Raw genomic sequence first — 21,044 nt, 5'->3', positions numbered from 1 at the left:
CTCTGCAGGATATACTTTGAGCTAAGTTTTGCTGGCTCGCCGGCTGCGGGGAGGTTACGGACAGATGGACGGTCACGTACAAAGGCCGCGAAAGCCGTTTGTTTGAAAACAAACAAACAAAAAGTGTCGACTAATAGGGTTTTCCCCTTTTTTCTGGCAACAAAACTGACACCTTTTGGAAGGAATCATGCTTACATTAACCACAATACTTGCAGTCAAACGCAAGTCAAATGTTTGCATTTGACTGCAAGTATTGTGGTTAATGTAAGCGTGATTCCTTGCAAAAGGTGTCAGTTTTGTTGCCAGAAAAAATGGGGAAACCCTATTAGTATATTTTGGTACTGGCAAAGGAGGTCCCATGATGAAAAAAGTATCAAATTAAGGCGCTCAGCTCGTAACGCCGAGAGGAGTCTTGCCCTGGGTCGGTCGCGTTCCCGTGGGGGGCGTGAGGACGATTCGGCACCGCGCGATTAGAGGCGCCCTTCTCCCCCCGCGGTGGCAACTCGTGATTATGATCATCTGTTGTGTCGGTTGGAAGTCTCCAATTATTCTCTCACGTGGATTCCCCCCTCCGGGGCCGCGGTGTGCTCCTGCTGCTGCTGCATATCTAGCTACAGGTTCAGCAACTCGGTCCTAAAAAATGAAATATATCGCCTATTACTTGCTATACTGTCGTTTAAAAATATATATGTATACGCCTGCCTGCAAACAGACGTGTATGCACAGTACAGTATATAAGTGCATGCGCCGGGCGCGTTGTGACAGATGTTACGATGCCAAAAGGGAACTAACCAGAATCATTGGGCCTGCAGCTCTTTTTCGGCGGCATTCACTGGGGCTGCGGCAAAAAGGGTCTATTCAGTCGCCTCCCTATCACCCTTCGTGTCGCTTCTACCGCGGGGTTTTTGTTTCAATGAACTTCACCCATTCACTCCTCCACCCACGTTGAGGGCTGTCTACCGGGCTTACTGTTGCGTCTCGTTCACAGTCTCCAGCCACAAAACTTGCGGGTCACGACAACCGCATCACCCTCTCACTCACCACAGTGCAGGTCAAACACACTCGTTTATGCTTCGTTCCTCGCACCGCTCGACTTTGGAATTCCTCTCTCGCCATCCCCCCCACCCCGCGCCTCCATCCAAGTCCTTAGAACAGCGACGCTCAGTTCAATAAACGTACGAACACCTATTAGGCTCCTTGTCGTTTGAGAGCCTTGGTCTCATCAACTGCGTTTTAAAAATAAATATTCTGTTTTGGCAAAGTTGGGAAGGGTGGCGAGTCCAGGAAGCAGCAGGGGCTTAAAGCACGGACGCGAATCTGCAAGTTGCGGGAGCGAAACGAGTTTCACTAGTTTTTATTCACACACGTTTTAAGAATCGTTACAAGAAATTACGGAAAGCAGCCGCACTCATCCAATTACAAGCACCACGTGACCCCCCCCCACCCCATTTCCCACACACCCATCCGCGGGCACGTGGAGTATTTACACATGGAGGCCCTCATCAATGAAGCGGACTCACGGTGTCCGTTCGGACCACACACACACACATGCCCTCTCTCATCCGCTCCGTAAATAACAGATCTGTCAAGTCGCCGACTTGTAAGCTGCAAAGCAGCAGACAACAAGAAAACCTATAGAGGTTTGATTTTAATCTTTCTTCTCATTATTCTTACAATACAGACGGATCAGTGTAACATTTCTCTATATTCTAACCAACAAAAAATGTCCCCATCCACACCGGACTCCAAAAACGCGAATAACGGAATTATCATCATGATAATCATCATTATATTAACTATTTCATTAACGCTCTTCGTTCTCAACCGGGAAATCAAACGCCAGACTGACTTTCTCGACCAAGGCATCAATTGAGACACCAAAGGCGATGCGCAGATGTTACAATCAGCCGCTCAGATAGCAAAGGTGTGCGCGACTCCGCGATGCCCGGCGCAATGTTACAGAAAATCATTTGATTAATTCCCCCCCACCCCACCCCAGATTATCCATACTTCCTCTAAGTCATGCAGACGTCCCATTGTTGAATGGGGTCCCAGCTGCTCGGACGTATCTGTACAGCATGTTACTTCCATCGATGCGCCTACATTGGATCTATCGCAGTATCCTTCCGTTTCGAAATATACTGTATCGTTAATTCGGACAGGAAAAAAAACAAACCCCACAAACAGAAAAACGGTGTGTTAATAGTTCGTGTGCGTATATGGATGTGAGTCCCGGGGAATCTTATACGCGGGTTAAGGTTAATGATGGGACATCAGCGTTCGACTCACACGGCCGCACGCACACACACACGAGGTGTGGGGGGGGGGGTTGTTCCGACATCACCAATGTCGAGTACTCGATCTCAGGGCTTAATTTTAACCGGAGCTGTCCAGGGCTGAGCTCCAGAAAATATTTCCGGACCCCGGAAAATATTCCATGAAAAAATTAAGCCCTGCTCTTATCATAATACGCATTACAGCTTTATATAGATATTTATATATACCGGCCTATAATATATATAAAAAAAATAATTAAACCCAGGAAAATGAGCAGAGGATAAAATCGAATTGAAGGCTCAACCGAGCGCATTTACAGAGCACGCGTACCGACACCGCATTGCACACTATACATAATATGAGGGGCGACCGTCATTGTCACAGAAGCGCTGGTCGAGAAGTCACCATCACGGCGCACACAAGCAAGGTGCTCGTCCGTGCAAGTGCGGGAGGGGACACACACCAAATGTTCGGACTTTACAACTGCTACGTTTGCCAACTTCTCGGTGAATTACAGCACCTAGAGAAACCGGCAAGAGGTTGTTTTTGTTAGTTTTATTTCAACTATGCCTGGCAGCAGCATTCAGCCGTACAGTATGCATTGTGAATACAAATAGGTTAAGGTGCAGGCCCCACAATTTCTTGGCCACGCCACTGCTGACAGAAGGGCCTTCAATTGCGAGCTCTCAACCACCCCGCTCGAGGCTATTTGGTCAACTCTTCCACGCTTGTCAATTAAATGCTCTGCGGTAAAGGTGGTTGTCAAATGTTTTGTTTGTTACGGGAACCTCTAGCCGGCGAAATTCTACAGAACCCTTTAAATTTGGTCCCATCGACATGTCCATGGTCACACACTGCACATGCATCTATTAGATCCCCGCAGCATTCACAATATTACATTTTATATTCCAAACACTACTCTGCAAGTCACAGATAGGATCCGTGTTTAGTGCAATAAAAAATGCAATGCTAGAGGTCGCTTTATTTCATTGGAAAGATAGAGTTTATTTAGACCTCTATGAAAGTGGAGGGAGACTCATTTAGTGCCGGTTAGCAGTTGTGTCGATTTTAACTGAACAGTTCCAGCCCATGACCAACACAGCAAGTGAATCAAACCCACGGGTGCAGGATGTCCCTGTTCATTCATCACAAAAAACCAACTACTCCATGCTCAACGCATGGGCAGCAAGAGAACAGGCCCCTTGTGGTTAATGAACCAAGGTTCCCAACACAGACTAATGCCAAATACACAGTTATATTAATGTCAATAAAGCATCTGGGGAAAGCAGTTTGCTCAAAGCCCTACAAGCATAAGCTTGGCATAAAAGAGGTCACTCGAAATCAAAGTCTGGAGTTGACGTTTCTCCTTGGGTGGTTTGCTGGAAATGAACGCAACTGTGAGTAACTAAACCACAGAGCAATGCAATCCCATTCCTTTCTGAGAATTCAAGAACTTAAGATGTTTGCTTTTTCCCAGCACGTGCTCTCATAGTATACTCAAGCTAAAAAAAACATCCACCTTGAATGCACACGGAAATGAAAAAAATATAATTCTGGCAGTAACCAACACGTGCAAAATGTGGGCCAAAATATGTTTGTGGAATGAGCCTATTTAAAATGTACCATTTGTAGTGTACAATTAAAAAAGAACAAGCGATGGATAGTAGCACTTAGCCCCGCGTTTTTGCCCACAGCGTTGAAACAGATAATTTATGGCCAAATTTTCAGGGATGAGTCGGTAAGCCTCAATGTTAGCCAGCGACCAAAACACATTCACCGCAATCACGTGGCCTTGCACATCACTGTCGTAAGGCGTAACCCACTGAGACGCAATATGTAATATAATATGCAATGCTCCGCATTAAGCACCTCCGAAAAGCACGATTGGCTACGTACAGTGCGAAAGAACTTCGACATACATACACCGCAGGGTGATCGGTAACTGCTGCTCCTGCCTAACATTGGGTCTGGACCAGTGTTCTTCATTGCAAGGTGGCCTTTAGTGCGGGCCCCCGACAAAACACAAACGTGAAAACACCCCTTTGCAGGCGGCCCTCACACTCATGATGTCTTATTGGCGAAAGTGGCCCCCCCTCCGAAAATGAGTGAAGAATACCGGTCTGGACAATGGCTGATATGTGGCAGAGCAGAGAGCGATCGGTGACCTCGCTCGGCCCTACAATATTGAGAACAAAGTGCCTGAAAAAACACAATGTAGAGCAAGAAACGATTCCAGTTCTTACAGCACAGCATGACTTAAACCGTGTCCATGTTGAAAAATGCATACAAGGGGCATTCATGTTCATCGAATATGCAACCCAAAACACATACCTATTTTCTTAGGTACACGCCTAAGATGCATGCGCCTGACAAAAAAGTTTGAAACTTTGAGAAAGCAAAGAGTTCCAATTATGGCTAAATGTGCCATCGTAATCAAGTGACGTCACTCCACTGATGTGGTACTAAAACGTATGAGTGTGATGTCACTGAAGTGCCAGAATGATGCACCCAACTACAGCTTTGATGTCTCTAACCATTGACAAAGCTTCAAACTTATGTTGCCCAGCTTGGGCACACAGGCTAAGTACTACAATAAATATGTTTTAGGTTGCATATTCCTTTAAACTTCAGTTGTAAATCTAAAAAAAATCATTACTGCAAACTATACACAGCTACAAAGGTGAAATGGACTGCCGGAATCAAAACCAGTGGTAATCCCCTATGAACAAAAAGCAGTGGACTTGGAATGGACTTCCTTTTCATTGACCAGCAGTGGAACACAAGAGGCCAACAGATGCCCACGCATTCCAAATATACAACACACATGACACTTATGCCCAGGAGAAGTTAACACCCAAAACCCAATATTACATGTATCACCAAACCCACCACCTGGTTACCACTCCCAATTTACACCAAAATTACTCCACTTGGCCAAAGCAATTATTGCCACAAGCATAGTTTTTTTCCCCATTTGCTCAAGTTTTATGACTCATGGAATATGGACCAATTTCATTCATTTACATGGTTGAGTTCTTAACACGTACAATCGTCTTTGCAAATAAACACACAGTCGTTTATATAGCGCCAAGATAATCACAAAAGCTAAAGCACACACAATCAGGAATGCCTTCTGAAGTCTAACACCTTTCACAAAAGGCGCGTCAGTCGGAATATGAATTTTAATTCAATGTATCTGCAAAAATGCTAAGATTAAATGTGGTAATTTGTGTCACGAGTGGCTGCACGCAACCGTTTCGCCCCGACCAGTGCGAGCGTCAGGCTCGTTGGGACTACGAGCAGGCAAGGGCTGTCCCCACCCTGTGACAACAGCCGACTCCAACGGGGCAAGTCATCAACTTCATAGCACTCGGCCCATCAGTCATTCAATAAATATACTTTTCTATGTTATGTTTTTTTTTAATCCGGAGTAAAATAATTACCATCATAGATGCACTTTTACTGCACAAACCAGAAAACAATCAGAGACGGAGCGTCAAAGCCATCGCCCGTTACTCAATTCAAGTAGAAATTTGGTATGCATCGGCGCCATGGTCAATATGAAAGTGAAAATAAGACTGTCTGGGTCGTACCGAGTGGGCTTCCGAAATTGTTTACACTGCAGTGCTACAGGGGGTCGTTCGTGCCGCGGCTACCAGAGGCGAGTGTGGCCTGCAGGAGCACGGAAACGCAGATTCCCTCTTTGTCGTGTCGACTCTGTAGATGACCCTAACAGTCGCGAAGCAACGCCGGCTGCTTTAAACGAACGTAAAGATTCCTCTATTATTGCCATCTAGCCAAGTACAGAGACATTGCATTTACCCTTGTGTGTGTTTTGCGTGTTCATTTGCATTTACCATTTTTTACTCTTTCCTTAACACTCGTTCACGGGTCAGAAAAATGCTTACGCGGGTTCTGTCTGCCGTTTGCACGACCATGTGTGCGTGCACGGAGGTGTAGGCACGCGTGAAACTCAAAGTGCGTGCATAGAGGTGCACGTGACTTTGCGCTCAATGGCTGTCCCCCCATCAGAAAGGCATGCCTGACCCGGCGGGGGTTGGAGCTGTTAAGCGCAGACGTGGACGTTTGCGTCTATGTACCTGTGCCCGAAAAACGTGAGCGTGGGGGCATGTTTGCGTGCGTGATTGTCGTGTGTCTAGGAGAGAGCGTGCGTGTCTTCGTCTTTGCGAGTGCGTCGCAGGACCGCGAGTCTCGCGTTCACTGCTCCTCCAGCCAAGACGGCTTGTCCGAGCCAGGGGTCTTCAGCTGAATGTTGAACTGTTTCAGCGTCTGCTCCAGCTGCTGCTGGTTCCCCGCAAAGTACGCCGAGATGGCGTTGTGGAACAGCAGGAGCTGCTTGTGCATCACTTTGACCTGTCAGCCGAGACAGACACACAAGCCTTGAGGGCACAGCACCATGGGGGGTTTTGGGGGGGGAGGGGTGGTGGGGGGGGGGCTGCAGGGGGATCCGCAGGGCTGAAACAACAACCGCGAGGTGCCTCTCACACCAACAGCCAACATGCCTCCCCCTAAACAGAGACGGAAATGGCACTGCAGCTATTTGAGCCGCATTGTAAAAAGCAAGTGTCTGGGTCTCGCAAAGAAGATATTAATAGCCGGAGGGAAATCCTACACCGACGACGATAAACGCTCACATACTTTTCACGTCGAACTATGCTGCTTGAAAAAAATAAAAGCAACACTGTTGGGAGACATGACAAATCTATTAGAAGAGCATCGCCAATATCAAATTCCCTTTCTCTCGAAGGCTTTCCTTGCCACGAACCGATGGGGGGGGGGGGGGGGGGCCGAACGCACGCGTCGAGGTCGCTCGCACGACGGGTGAACATCGAGGTGAACAACAATGCGTCGTCGGCGAACGAGCGCCCGCGGTGGAGGACGAAGAGAGACCTTGTTCTCCTCGAGGAACTTGAGCTTGATGGCGACGTCGCCGCGCAGACGCTCGTACTTCTCCTTGTGCGCCGAGAAATGTTGCTGCGCCGCGTCGATCTTGACGACGACGGCCGAGTCGCGGGGGCCCAAGCTGAGCTCCTCCAGGTCCGTCCGGTAAGCATCGTACTCCACTCTGTCGCGAGCACACACACGCACACACGCGCGGTCCCACACGCACGTACGTCATGCATACTACTGATGCGTATTAAGTCGCACATGGGAAACTAACCATTGGAAATGAGTGTCCTTTTAGCGAGGATTGTTGCATAACTTTTTAATCGTTCCAATACTTTGAATTATAAATGAATGGGTGGCCATTAAATCAAACGGCATGAGTTGTGTTCATCTTTAAAAAAAATATCTCGACAAATATGCTCACCTTCGAACAAACATGGGTTTTTGTTGTCAAAGCAGGGGTTTTAAATATCATATACCTCCAGCAAAAAACCTTGCCCAACAATCATAGATGAAGAGACGGCGTTAGGCTTCGGGTCATTTAAATCGCTGGCCTTGTCGACGTTGCATCCTCACCTGGCGTTCTCATACATCTTAATAGTCAACAGGGTGTCCTCCATCGTCTTGTTGACCAGAGTGTTCACACTCGACACAAAGAAGTTGACGGCTCCCAGAAGTGTCTCGCCGTTTTTACACAGCAGCCGCTGCGTTTCCGCGTTGTACCCAAACTCCTCCTGCACGGCGACGCATACACAAGTAATCAATTTTTTCGTCCCATTAAGTCACCGCGATTAGCTCAAAACAAGCAGTGTTCTGCAATGCCGTGTGATTAAAAGCAGTGACGCGAGAGAGATTTGCGCTATGAAAAATATGACCTCTTGCAAGTGAAGCACACAGTCCCACTAACCAGGAACAGAGAATGTATAAGTTGCGGCACTAATGGCCAATCTTGTATCCGAACGTCATGAAGACATTTATGTTGCCACGCCCATTGAGGTTCTGCTGCAGCAGGAGGGAACCTATTCCTAACCGCGTTATCCAATAACGCGAAATATTACGTGTGTCGACCGCGTATAAAGGCGCCTTCACAGTGACTAAGGTGAACGCGCATGCTAAAATTATGAAACTAAAATAAGGTTCAGTGATGCCATGTCAAAAATAGTACCCATTTAGTGAGGCTAAGATGCCTGCAGTGACAAAAAAAGACAATGTGCTGGCCATTTCAAAGCGGTAAGGTCTCATTTGGCTGAAGGCCATGTGAAACTAAGTCGCATGGCCATATCTCTCGGGCAGGCAGTATCTGTTCCACGAGTCACATCTGTTCTGCAGGGCCGTAGGTTCCCCAGCCCTGCCCGAGAGCCGGCGGTGGCCGAGGCGGGCGGTGACGCAGTGCAAGCGCGGAAGCTCGCACGTCGCCCCCTCGGGGACTACTCGCCTGCAGCTCCGGCGACTTCTGGCCGAGGTCGGCGAAAGCGTCGCCGAGCGAGCGCTGCGTCTGCACCACTTGGTAGAAGTGGCGCGTGAGTTCACGCGCCAGCCGCAGGACGCTCTCGTACTTGCGCTTGGTGTCCCGCAGCACCTCGATCTGAGCCTCCAGCTGCAGGTCGACGGTGCGCGAGCCGCGCCCGAATCGCTCCGACAGCACTTGCTTGGTGCACTGTTCGTGCGAACACGTGGGGGGTGGGGACACGTGGAGGGGGGGGGGGGGACCGAGCGCGCGGTCACACGAGCAGTTGCGTAGCACGTGGACTCGCACGCGTGGGCACCCGGGACCAAGCGCGCAAGCGGTGGCATGTAAGGCACGCACGCACGTACGCACGCGTTCGGGGGGCTACGCCCACGTGGCGCCGTGCCGATGCGAACAAGGTAACACTTAAAAAAGCATCCCAGATTGAGGGCACCTGCCCTTTTCGAAAAAGATGGCAAGATAAACCCATCATTGGACCACGTGCGCTTAAAATGCAAACTCTGTTTTGCCTAGACCCGCAATTATGATCTAAACGGTGCACGGAAATTAAATGACAGTTTATAATAACACCAGCAAGCGGAAATATCCGGTTGAATGTAAAGTTAGTTGGTTTGCGTGTAAATGTCGTGCCTGCATGCGAATGCGCGGAGTATACGCAAGCACAATAAAGAGCCGAAGGCTATCTTTGGGAGCCCAGCACTCTGTGCGAGTCAGATGAACACCGTGTTTCTTCCCTGGGCTCTACCTGTAAATGTCACTGTAAAATAGAAACTATTCAACTCTTCAACTCTTCAACTCCAAGCCACTCTCTGTCAGAAGCTGAATGAAGCAAGGCCAGCCAACCCAGCCACTGGGCGCAGGCCACAAACTGCCGTCGCTGTGACGCACGTGGCCCGCCGTTTGTGCAGCGTCTCGCGATGCCGCCTGTACTTAAGATGCCAGACAAGCGTAAGTGCGGCCCTCTCGTCAATTCACTACGAGGTGAGGGCCACCCCCATGCCATGAATGAGCATGGGCTTTATAAATACAAATTGTAATTTTGTGTGCCGAGAGTAACGCAAGCCTATTCTGAAATAAAATAACTTCAAATAGTTTCTTCACTATTTTAACTTTTGTCAACGTACATTAAAGTCTGCAATTTAAATTTAATCGTGATAAATTGTTACTTAAACTGGGTGGCCCAAAAGTTTGTTTGCAGAGATAGTATTTACCGACAGTAAGTTCCAACTCATCTCGGTAAACTGACTTTTGGGGCCACCATGTACTGGGCAGTTGAAACTTCGTGTACAGGCAAAGGTGCATTTAAGATCTTTAAAAAAAAAGATGCCTTAAAAAAAATGTATATATCCTCTCCAGTACATCAGGAAACATCCTCCGGCTTTCTATAAATACTATACTTAATACACACCTTTGGGCACAATGTCTTCGGTTACTAAACAGTAAGACATCACACTTCAAAAGTTATTTTTCAATAGCCAACGCAAATGTCAACTTCTAAAATGTCCGAAAACATTTGGTATGACCTCTAAATGCTGTTTATCTATTCAATGTGAGCAATTTTTCAAAACCTGTTTTCTGTAACTGCCCTAATACTACCCTTGTATAATCGCAAATACAAGTTTAGGTAATTTGAAATAATTAGAAGGGATAACAGGCAACTAGCCAGTGTTCTAGAAATCACACTTAATAGTGTGCGGATTCCAGTTCTTGAGGCCTCAGATTGCCAAGCAACCCAACAGAATGGGGATTAAGTTCTCCACAATCCATGGGAATAAACAAACCTATTTGCTCTAAACCAGGGAACCAGGCTCTGCCTCCCGAAAGCATCTCTTTAAAATGACCGACTTGGCGTGCACTTCAGGCTAAGTACAAAATCTCAGTGTAATTCCAAATGCCCTGTCCCTATTCTTCAGCGAGAGCCCCAACAATAACAACGCATTCCCCCCCAAAATCCTCTGCTTCCGGAGGACATCTTTTGCAACCCGCACCAGCCCTGTGCAAACAGGTCACACGTTCTCATCTGCTTTTATGATACCGAGGCCACGGATCGGTGCATGTTCTACTGAAGCAGCCACTGTGCACTGAATGGAGGAGTGTTTGATTTTTTTTATACTAAAATACCTTTGCACTGTCTATTGAAGAAGACGAGACCAAAACTTTTTTTAAACAGTAAATTTCCATGATCTATCCACGGTTAGATGAACGTCTCCCGCAACCAACACCGCCATCACTCGTGATCCCGCGATGCCAAAACCTATTTCTGCACATCAGACAATTCATCGCTCCATATCCACAGTGGCTTACCCTCTCAGGTGAGATCTCTTCTTTGGCTGCCATTCCATCATATACTTGTCCATTAGAATTACCCCCTCGTGAGAGTCATGTTCAAGCCCCACTTTCCTTAAGAGTCAATGCGATGTCTCCAATTTGTTTTCCGATTGCCAGACTTCGTCAAATGTCGCTGTGAATAGCCTCGGTGAGAGCCTAACTCCTTACCAGACTCCTCTTCCGATTTGTGTTTTGTACTTTGGAAACTTTAAGTGCACAAAATTAAAAACCTGGATCCAGAGGAAGGCCATAATGGCCAGATGGTTCCCCGCAGGCTCATGTGTTTACTTGTTTGGGTGGAAATTACGCGAGATTGGTTTTGGATTTGTGCCACGCCTGCAGCGCAGGGCTATGTCCCTCTCAATCAGGTGTGAGCAGCAAACAACACCTGCCAACACCTGTAGATTGTTATCAGGCACTCCCGCGGTGGGAGGCCCACACGCTTTCCACTGAAGAACACATCCCACAGGAAGTCTCCAACAGTCGGCATGCACCGTGGAAAGTAAACTGTCACCCTCTTGGCAGACGAACCCTTTTTCCCATTTAAATATAGTTAACACAATTCGTTCGAGCTCCGTTAAATATTCATCGTCAAGCACAGCTGTGGAAAGGTGCCGCTTCACGAAAAAAGGTTGGCCCAAGATGCAACCGTGTTCCGAGTGCAAACCAGATTTATGGGTTAGGCTCCCGTAATTGCATCATAAACCAGATGCTTCTGCTTCTGCCACCGCCGTGGGAACGCGACTCCGTGTGAGGAGTCAGCAGAGCTCCGCACAATGGCTCGCGGGCCGACATTACCATGCCAGGAATGTCTGCTCGTTGCTTCCCGTGAGCCACTCGGCCATTCCGCATCCCGCTCCTCGTTCCGTTCCCCATTACCAGGGAGAATCGTTCTCCAGAAAAGCCAAGAGCACAAAAAAAATGAAAAGGTCTGGATGCCGAAGGGCTGCAAACAAGCCAGGCATCAGCATGCCTCTGCAGCCTTGGCAACTGCTTAAGCTGGCAAAAGCCTTTATCACTGAGGCCGCTTGAAGGGGCTGACTACAAGACACAGGAATACTCCAAGGGAAGTTTTGCTATAGGAGTCTCCGCATTTGCACTCATTAGGTGTCTAGAACATGAAGGGACGTTGAGATTGCACGTGTAGTATAGCCACTGTTTACTGGTTAAAAAGCTACACTCATATTTAATATCAACTGGGGGGCGCTTTAATGCATACAGTAGGTCAAGCACTTACGCTCAGGACATTTAGACTCTCAAATCATACATGAACCTAAACCCACCCAAATCCACTGCACCACTAAAGTGTGAGCAAATAAATACTTCATTGTAATACTGTAACCAAGTATCAGCCGAGAACTTGCCGAACCAGTCATGACTGCGCCCCCCTTGTCAGGCAAAATGGCCTTCTGGGTGAAACCTCTCAGTGTCAAAAAAAACTTTCCAGTAATCACTTTTTTTCCTCCCCAATTTTTTCTTTGACAAACCACTTTGAGACAGCACATCCAAATTTTGGAAAAAAATATGCTGTCCGTTGTATTTCAAGCTTTTTACCCTTTGCCCACAGGACACATTTGCCTAGACTTTCCAAACGGCGCACTTCAGAGGTTCTCGCAAATACCGTGGTTTTATTTTTGAGTAAATGACAGACACTCCTCCACATTGCGTGAATGTGCAACGCACACCGATTTTTGTTTGCTAGTCCAGGTCTCAACTGCTTCCACGATGTTCCACATTTAAACACCGTCTGCACCATTTTGCTTGTAATGTGAAAATGTTACTTGTCTGACAGGCGTTCAAAAATATGTATTCATTTGTAAGACCAGCATAATTATTTTTAAGCCTAATCAGTGCATGTCCTAATCATAGCATGTATGTTAAAGAGCAAAACTAAATTGCAAAATATACTCGTACGGGTTCCCCCGTGCACACTTATCCCATTGCGAAACATTTTTTGGCCATGCCTCGAACGCACACATTTCTCGGTGTGCGCACGTAAGGTGGCTCGTGGAAGCCGCGACTCGACGTTTGATTTAGAAAAGGCGAGCGGTGCACGGCACTTTGCTGTGGGGAGAACATGTGCAAGCCTTGCAAATAACCCCCCCCCCCCCCGGCCCCCCTGCTGACCCCTAGATTTGGGGGCCAAGGGGGACAGCAGGTGCAAGGGTTAAAAGCCCGGCCGCTACCGCCGCCGCCAGCGTTAGGCCACAGTTGAGTGTGGTCTGGAGGTAGGGGAGGGAGGCCGAATAGGGGAGACAGAGCAGAGGAAGGTGCGCAGTAGGGGCAATCTCGTCTTGTCCGTATGTTCTCCGATGGGATGTTCTCGCTGTCAACAAGCTGCAGCATCCATCAACGTCCGTCAATGACAATCCTCTTCGCATTCGAAACTTCAATTTGGCTCGTTTGACGTTAAACACTCGTTGCACTCGTTTGGGTGGCAACACACATACAGACAATTACACGTACATACACACAAGTAAATACATATGCGTAACAATGGAAGGTCACACAGATGCAATATTTACAAGGCCAATGATAAAATACTGGCTTTGGCTACAGGAACAATAAACTCAAAAGACAATATTTGGAATAAAAGCACCCCTCCACAGTTGCCAGTGGCCTTGAACACAGTCGCAAGGCGGAGTCGCGTGTGTTGGTCTGAGGACGTCGGTGAGGGCCGTGTGTGTGTGCGCGCGTCGGTCGCTAGGCACGGCCGTAGAGGCGTCACCCCCGTGCCCTCACCTTGTACGTGTTGACGCTCCACTTGCGCACGATGTCCAGCTTCTCCAAGGCCACGCCCTTGGCCGGCTCCTCCATGGACATGGAGCTACTGCTCGGGGAAGTGTGGAGGCCCGGGGCGCCTGCCGACAGGAAGCACGGTCACGCGGAGCCATTGCGCGACCGCGCAAAACAAGCAACTGCACTGCGCAACCATGCACTCGCACAACCACATGATCGGGCATATGCACGATGATGCACCCACAGAACCACATCACATATGCACAATCATCCATCCACAGAACCACATTACCACGCACCCTCGCTGTCATGTGTATCTGCACAACCACACAGCTATGTGGTCTGTACAACCACACATTCACACAACCACACACCAACACAGCGATACAACCACAGTCACATAACTGCACAACCGGTTACACAACCACACACTCGCTCAACCTTGCAACCACCTTACACCACCAGGGCAAGGGCCCCTCCACTCCCCCTTCTGGATATATCTACCGCACTTGCCGACAAACAATTTATGTGTCAGTGGCCGGCAGCACAAAACGCCGTAAGTGAACATTGTTCCTTGCACTATGCCAATTTATATTGGCTGTTTGGAGACATTCACGTAAGCGGCTTTATGCCACCGGCTTCAGAAATCCAATGAAGCACAACATCTCTTGACACTTTAACACCCCTCTCTACCAAATTGGCTGCAACATCGTGCAAACGAGAATGCGACTTTACACATTCACTTGGTCTTTCCGTATGGATTGGATGAAGTTGGCACATCAACCAAAACGTACCACGTATCATTGGTATATTTTTTGTTGCCGTGTTTATTTTTTATTCAAATTAGTTGTCGCTTCTTTGGCTTTCCATTTACCATGCCTGAAGTTAATTTAAGAGGGACACTGAAAGGCACACACAATTTCACATTATAGGATCAATATCATTGACTGTTATTTTCACGTCCAGTATGAAGATTGCATTTCCCACGTAAGTGATTACTCAAGCAATGAGTCGACGGCGTCTGGTGCGGAATCTCAATGAAGAAAATGTTTCAGTGAATTTCAGCAAATGACTTCGCTGTCACCATTGGTTGTGATGTTAGTCAGGGGGAAAAAAGGCAAAGCAGGATTTTGGGTGTGCAAGCGCACTCCACGGGAGAGCGGTGAAGCTGCGGATTAAATGCATCACAGCCATCGCATCAAGCGGAGATGACATCAGCAACGAAAGTGTAAAAGGTTTTCTTTGCGAGGAAATAAATTGCTTCGTGCTAAAAAGTGCAGACACAGCGTAAAACAACCCATCACAAGACAGGCAACTACAGAGATATATTCATATTTAACAGGATGTCATATTAACAAGAACTCTGCAGATTCGTGGAACTATTATTTTGTTCCAAAAGAAGCTCTCATAATGTGGAGCGAATTGTTGGAAATCACGCCGAACAACAGGCGATACAACCCACAGACGCATCGGGGAGAGCTCCAGAGTCGATCATGAATCACAGCCATTTTTTTCAGTATTCACTAAGTAGAAAAGTGACCAATTAAGGTTTTTTTTTCTCTTCACACAGATGACGTCTGTGTCTGCACTTTAAGCAGTCTCTAAGCTTCAGGGAGAGAGAGAGTCGTGTAATCAGCTGGGAGGCAGAGGCTAGCACAGGATACAAGGAGTGGTTATTACACCCGCGAACATGCCCCACAGAGCCACGTGCAAGGTTCGCCCTGTGTCAGCTCACAGCGATCTGCAAAGCAACCCAACCTCTGTGAGATCATTCAGTTGGCAAGCTCAGAGTTATAGGGAAGCACTGCTTTCTCGCCAACTTATCATGCTGCGATATGAATACAGCTTAAATTGGTGCTAGCGTTACACTTTTAAGCTGTGATGCGAAGGTAACTTATTTTACTTTGTCCTTGGGACCGAGCGAGCCTCAAGGACTTTAAAAAAAGGCAGCCGCTTTCTTAAGCAGCATAAACACGGTGGATTCTGTTTCACAGGTAAAGCATGACACAGCTTGCCTGTAAATAAACCGCTTGCCAACTCAATGTCTTCAGCAAACCGATTCACAAGGGCTTGGTTAGTGGGGATGGAATTTGGCTTCGTGCCACAATTCAAACCAGGGCTGCGATGTCTCACAAATACATTCATATTCCTTTTTGAAAATTCTGCGCAGACAGGAATGGCTATTAGCTTATGATAATGAAAGGTGATGGAAAAAAGACAAAGCAAAATAATGGAATGTTCTAACATATTAGGACGTGGATTGGAATGGTATTTTGGAAATTTGTATACCTGCTTTTATACTAGAAAACTAGAAAATATTTGCCACAATTTCACTCATCAAATTAAACTTTAATAATTCCAAATTGATAATTCTGGCAAATTTCTTCAATGCCAAATGCAGCACAGAGAGATCATCTTTCATTAAAGACTTGAAAAGCTTTGCGGTTAATGTCGCAATCCTAAACCGTCATTATTGGTCGTCACATTTGAATCCGTCGCATAATGAGACGGAACTGAGACCCTTAAACGGGTGTTCAAAAATCATTAAATAACAAAAGGATGGTTGGTTTCTGCATGTGCTTGCACAAGACTCTGCAGATCATTTCAGCTCTGGCGTCTCGCGAGCCAAGACGGCACACCCAGCCGGGCGGCTGTGGCTGCCGCGGGAGAGATTTTCTTGAGCAATTTCAGGAAAGGTTTCATGAGGAATCACACCCCCAGGTAGGTGGTTACCACTGCCGATGGAAATATACAGGAGCCTCAACCTCATTTCACGACACGTGCATCAAAACGTATTTTTTTATTCCGGTAAACAACGTAAAGTCGTGATTTTAATGCTTCAATCAAATTTTCTAACCTCAACGAAAACGCCGAGTGCAGTTTGACTGCGTGAAATAAGAAACAACTTGAGCAATGAAATTTAGCCTCTGCAGATTTCCATACAAACTCTTCCCTGTGCTCTTATAAGGGACCCATGTGCCAGTGGTGGCTCCAACGGTACCTTTACCCGAGGGCTGTGGCAAGCTGCCTTCAGCCGTTTGATTGGCCAGCCTACTTGCTGCCGATTGGCTGGGGATAACCACGGTTGCTCCTTTAACCGCAGGAGTGTTGAGTGCGGTGCCTGTATGCGATGACATAAAAAATAAATTATACGTAACAAAAACAAAGAAAGCAAAAAAAGAGCAAAATACAAACTGCAATGCATAGCCGATCGCAAAGTAAAAAGTGGAAATTAAAAATATTACACAAAAGCTGCGATGCGCATAAAAAGGACCAAGCTTTAAAATGCTCAACTTATTAAATGAAAAAGAGCGATGCAACGGAAACAAAACTGAGAAATGTGGATTTACAAAACGGGCTATAATTACGGACCCATTTGGTATAGCGCATCAAAATACCTTAATGCTCCAGATGGGCATAGATGGGTACGCTGCGTAATTATAACCCATGCTGTAAGGATGATGTGTTCCATCACACCTGTGCGTGGGGGTAACTGTGGGTTTCTTAGCAGAATTTAAACACCAGAAAAATTAAGCAAATGTTTGTAGATTACTTAAATATGACTCACATTAAATCCCCTGCCCAAAAAGAACAGGTTTGTCACACATACTCCACACATTTCCTGTTCACATCGATGGTACCGACGCCCAAGCGCCGTAAATGATCTCGCAGAAAGCGGGGGGGGGAAAAATTACGTTGAAACCTCCCCTAAGTTCATGTTTGCGTTGACGTTCTGCCTCAAGAGGCACTCGTACACACGAACAATGACGCCGGATGGTGTGGCGCAGATTTAATCACAGCGGATAAAACGAACAAGGTAACCCTTAAAACCATTAAACCCATAAAACACAATGGGAATGTCTTGCTTCCAGCAACACAATCTGTGCTCCAGACTGCAGGCGTTAGTTTAAGGTATTTGCCGTATTTTCCCTTCTTGCAAATGAGATGTGTACATATTCTGTTGATAATGTGTTTTTGTTACGCCGTTGCGTTTTTATGTCACAAAATCTGCAACAGTACAATCGGCTTCGACAAAACCAATTCTCAAAGTGGCTGCTCGCTATTGGCCAACTGGGGACCAAAATTTGCATTTCATAATTACTCGCGTTAATCTTCTTCTCGCATAAAGGCAGGCAGCTGTAAATCATTCGTTTAGGTTTAAGTTTGCGAGCCATGCGATAGCTTCGGGGGTAGCGCGACTCACTGTCCAATCCGCTGAAGAGCGGGCAGAGGATGCAGTTGTTCGCTATGTGGTCCATATCTTTTGGTTAGAGTGGCCGCAGTCACACTGTGGGTCAACTTTAATGTCCCATTTGTGGAAGAGCAGCATCAGCGACCAGTTATTGTGTTCCGAAGCGGTTGCTGGGAGCCACCGCAGTTTTCTTGGCAGATGTAAGCCAATTAAAACTCGCACTCACCAACATTCATTGGTGCATTCACAATGACGCACAGCCGGCGAAGAACGTGCTTGCGAATCTGCCAAAGAAAAATCTGCCATTGTCTATCCACTGCTGGATAAAGGGCTCCCCACGTCGTCACAATTCTTCACGGTCTTGCAAATAACGCAATCCATCTCGCTCTTGCATGAGCCAATCTCATCGCTCCATCATCGCAGCGGTCGTTTTCTCAGACAAGTTCACTCCTTTGGATGCCTTCATCAGTATCTTTCACTGGCCATCAATTCTGATAGCCGAGACTTGTCCTGCTGAAGCCCGCTTACTTTTATCACAAGCAATACGATACCTCTATTGGAATTTGTTTGCTGATCCACACGTCCTGTCTCCTCCGTGCAATTCTCAGCAAGCACCTATTTACGCTTTTTTGTGCATTTTTTAGCTTTTGTTCCATTTTCTTTGTCAGCGTCCATGTTTTTAATCCATATATAAAGTAGGTGATACGGACTGATTAAAAGCGTTCTTCTTTAAGCTCCTAAGAACAAGAACATTGGTAATATGAACAATATTTCTGAATTAAGCCAAACTTGGATGAACAAGTGAATTTCATGCGCACTGCTATTAAAATTTAACTCATAAAATAGGTATCTTTTTGTAATGCATAGAAGTCCTCCGGTATGCGATAAGGATCTGCGGTGTTGTGCTTCTTTGGGCAATGACAACACGGCAGTGTGCGCCTTCAAAACTGTTTTGATGCGCGGCGGCAGCTCGGCAAACACACACTGCGCGGGGAAACCCGTCGCACGGCAACAGCGGCAGGTTTGGCATACAAATAGAGCAGCGCCTGACGTGCGAGTGAGGCGTGGGAAGGCCTCCAATCGCCCCCCCACCCCACCCCGCAAAGGCCTCAAAGCCAATGGCGCTGCGGAGCCTGGCGCCCGGTTCCTGGGATCGATTGAGCACGTGGCTAAAATGTACCGCCTGCTCACCGCCCACAGGCACAACCGGTAACTTCCCCGCGCACCGAACGAAGACAACTTCACGTCAAGCACGCGGTCACGCATCCCGGGGCTGAATATATAAATGATGGTCAAGTAGGCGTGGACGAGGTTTTTTGGTTTTTTTTCTTTTGCTGCCGCGTCACATTTGACAGTCCCGCACAGATGTCCCTTTTAACGAACCAATTGTTAAAATGACAGATAGTTGAACAAACGCATAAAATGGGCTAAACATGGGCGTATAAGGGATGGAAAAGAGGCCTTCCAACGAAGTTCTGATATGAGAAATTGGTTATGATGTTAGACCCAGTAATATAAAATATAACCTCACATTTTATGGCTGTATTATTGATGACTGCGTGGCAATATTGTTATTTGTGCTAATATATCATTGCCAATGCAGTATCACAAATACATTCTATAATATAAAGGTTTGCCCAAGATTTCCCAAATGTGCTTGCAATCCCAAACGGAGATGTTGGTATACTATTTAACATAATTCGCTCATGTTAAATATATTTACTTTTAAACAAATAGTGTTGAATATGTCCAATACGCGAGCTGCCAGAGTGGTGCAATAATGGGGCATAGCTCAACTCCGGCTCATTCCCCAATTATTTACTGTCAACCACAAGTAATCAAGAACACTCCAACCACTGTGCAGTGGTTGCATCAAAGGATGAATCAGGTGTTGGCAGCTGTAACGACATGCTGTAAGGGTAGAATTTTCACCGCTTTGGCAATTTGTGGAAACCCAGAGAAGATGTGCATTGACAAAATGAATCAGAATTCATTTACAGCCACGGCAATGAAATTTTTTTTGGGCGTTGGGTTTTTGTTTTATCAAAGGAGGCAATAACGCAGATTGACTTCCATATCAAGTCAGAACCCTTTCTTTTTATAAACTCCCAAATCACACGTTCTGGTGAGCCTCCCCTGGCAGCCCGCCGACATGCCCGCACTGGTCGAGACTTCCACGGCGCGATTCGGCGTGGACTTAAATACTCTTGCCATTATAACCGCGGAACCGAACCGCGGCCGTGACCAGATTTAACACGACGCGGCGGTGACGCCATCCCCGGCGGAGGAGCGCCGGGGGCCTCTTTGAGAGCATAAGCGGCCCATTGTGCAGCGTGGCCTCGAGGCGGGCCGTGACGAGTGCTCGCAGTTTGTATTCTCACATTTTGGGGACCGCCTCATTAAAGCCAACATTATTACTGCCTGCGACTGGTGTGGCATCATAAACGGTAGCCTCCTTTTCCCAGTTCTCTCCCGGCAACCCCCCCACACCAACCCCACCCACCTCCCCCTCCTCCTCCTGTCACCCTGCTCCATTTGGGATCGCGTTAAGCACGCAATCCTGCTGCGTGTGCAGAGCTATGATTATAGGATGCCTGAAAAAATACATAGGGTTTGTCAAACACAGCTAAATTTACACTTCTAAAACTCAACCGTTTCAATTGCGAGTTATTTTCTTTCTTTTTTATGCCAGCGTAAATGTTGCTGTCCGCGCGCGTGTTAACGTTTTCAAAACCAAGCTGTGGAAACAAGCCTTGGGATACAGCTTGCTCTGGGAGACTGACGTGAGCCCATACGGTGGCGGCGGAGTGCAACCTTAGCGCAGAAAGCGCGCCTCCCCGCAAACACAACTGCCCGTTTATGCTGCTTATTGACAGCCAGAAACATGACAAGGAGCGCTTTTGTGAGTTTTGTTTGGCGAATGGCGCTGCTGTGCTGACCCATACCGACCTTCCCGCAAGACGGGCCCTACTGTTGGGCACGGAGGCGCCTTTTGTTTCAAGGACTATTTACAGAGGCCCTCACCAACTCTTCACCCAGATTCTGGCTGCACCACCACACATATGGGTATTCCGCCGCCCTCATTTTGTCCCCTTTCTTGAAAACAAAATAAACACCGAAATAAACACTTGA

The 21,044-nt window shown here is 47.2% G+C and overlaps 1 protein-coding gene across 6 annotated transcripts in view; it reads right to left on the bottom strand.

Annotated features, from left to right (window-relative positions):
* Window positions 1-5,255: 5,255 nt before the first annotated feature.
* Window positions 5,256-21,044, bottom strand: part of ARFIP1 (ARF interacting protein 1) — a 38,274-nt gene continuing 22,485 nt past the window's right edge. For 3 of the 6 annotated variants that reach the window (XM_078601162.1, XM_078601163.1, XM_078601164.1), the window contains 5 exons: window positions 13,724-13,842; window positions 8,621-8,842; window positions 7,762-7,919; window positions 7,189-7,363; window positions 5,256-6,651 (listed from right to left, as the gene is read on the bottom strand). In XM_078601162.1, coding sequence (XP_078457288.1) covers window positions 6,496-6,651; window positions 7,189-7,363; window positions 7,762-7,919; window positions 8,621-8,842; window positions 13,724-13,842 — 830 coding nt within the window. In that variant the 3' untranslated portion in view covers window positions 5,256-6,495. Of the gene's footprint in view, window positions 6,652-7,188; window positions 7,364-7,761; window positions 7,920-8,620; window positions 8,843-13,723; window positions 13,843-16,721; window positions 16,842-21,044 lie in introns of all 6 variants that reach the window. The other 3 variants (XM_078601158.1, XM_078601160.1, XM_078601159.1) reach the window with 2 other exon arrangements.

The sequence above is a fragment of the Lampetra planeri genome, chromosome 15 (genome assembly GCF_965212315.1).
Source record: "Lampetra planeri chromosome 15, kcLamPlan1.2.h2, whole genome shotgun sequence".
NCBI classification, from domain to species: domain Eukaryota; kingdom Metazoa; phylum Chordata; class Hyperoartia; order Petromyzontiformes; family Petromyzontidae; genus Lampetra; species Lampetra planeri.
The sequence above is the reverse complement of the archived record's forward strand: the minus strand, read 5'-3'. Positions and strand labels throughout refer to the sequence as shown.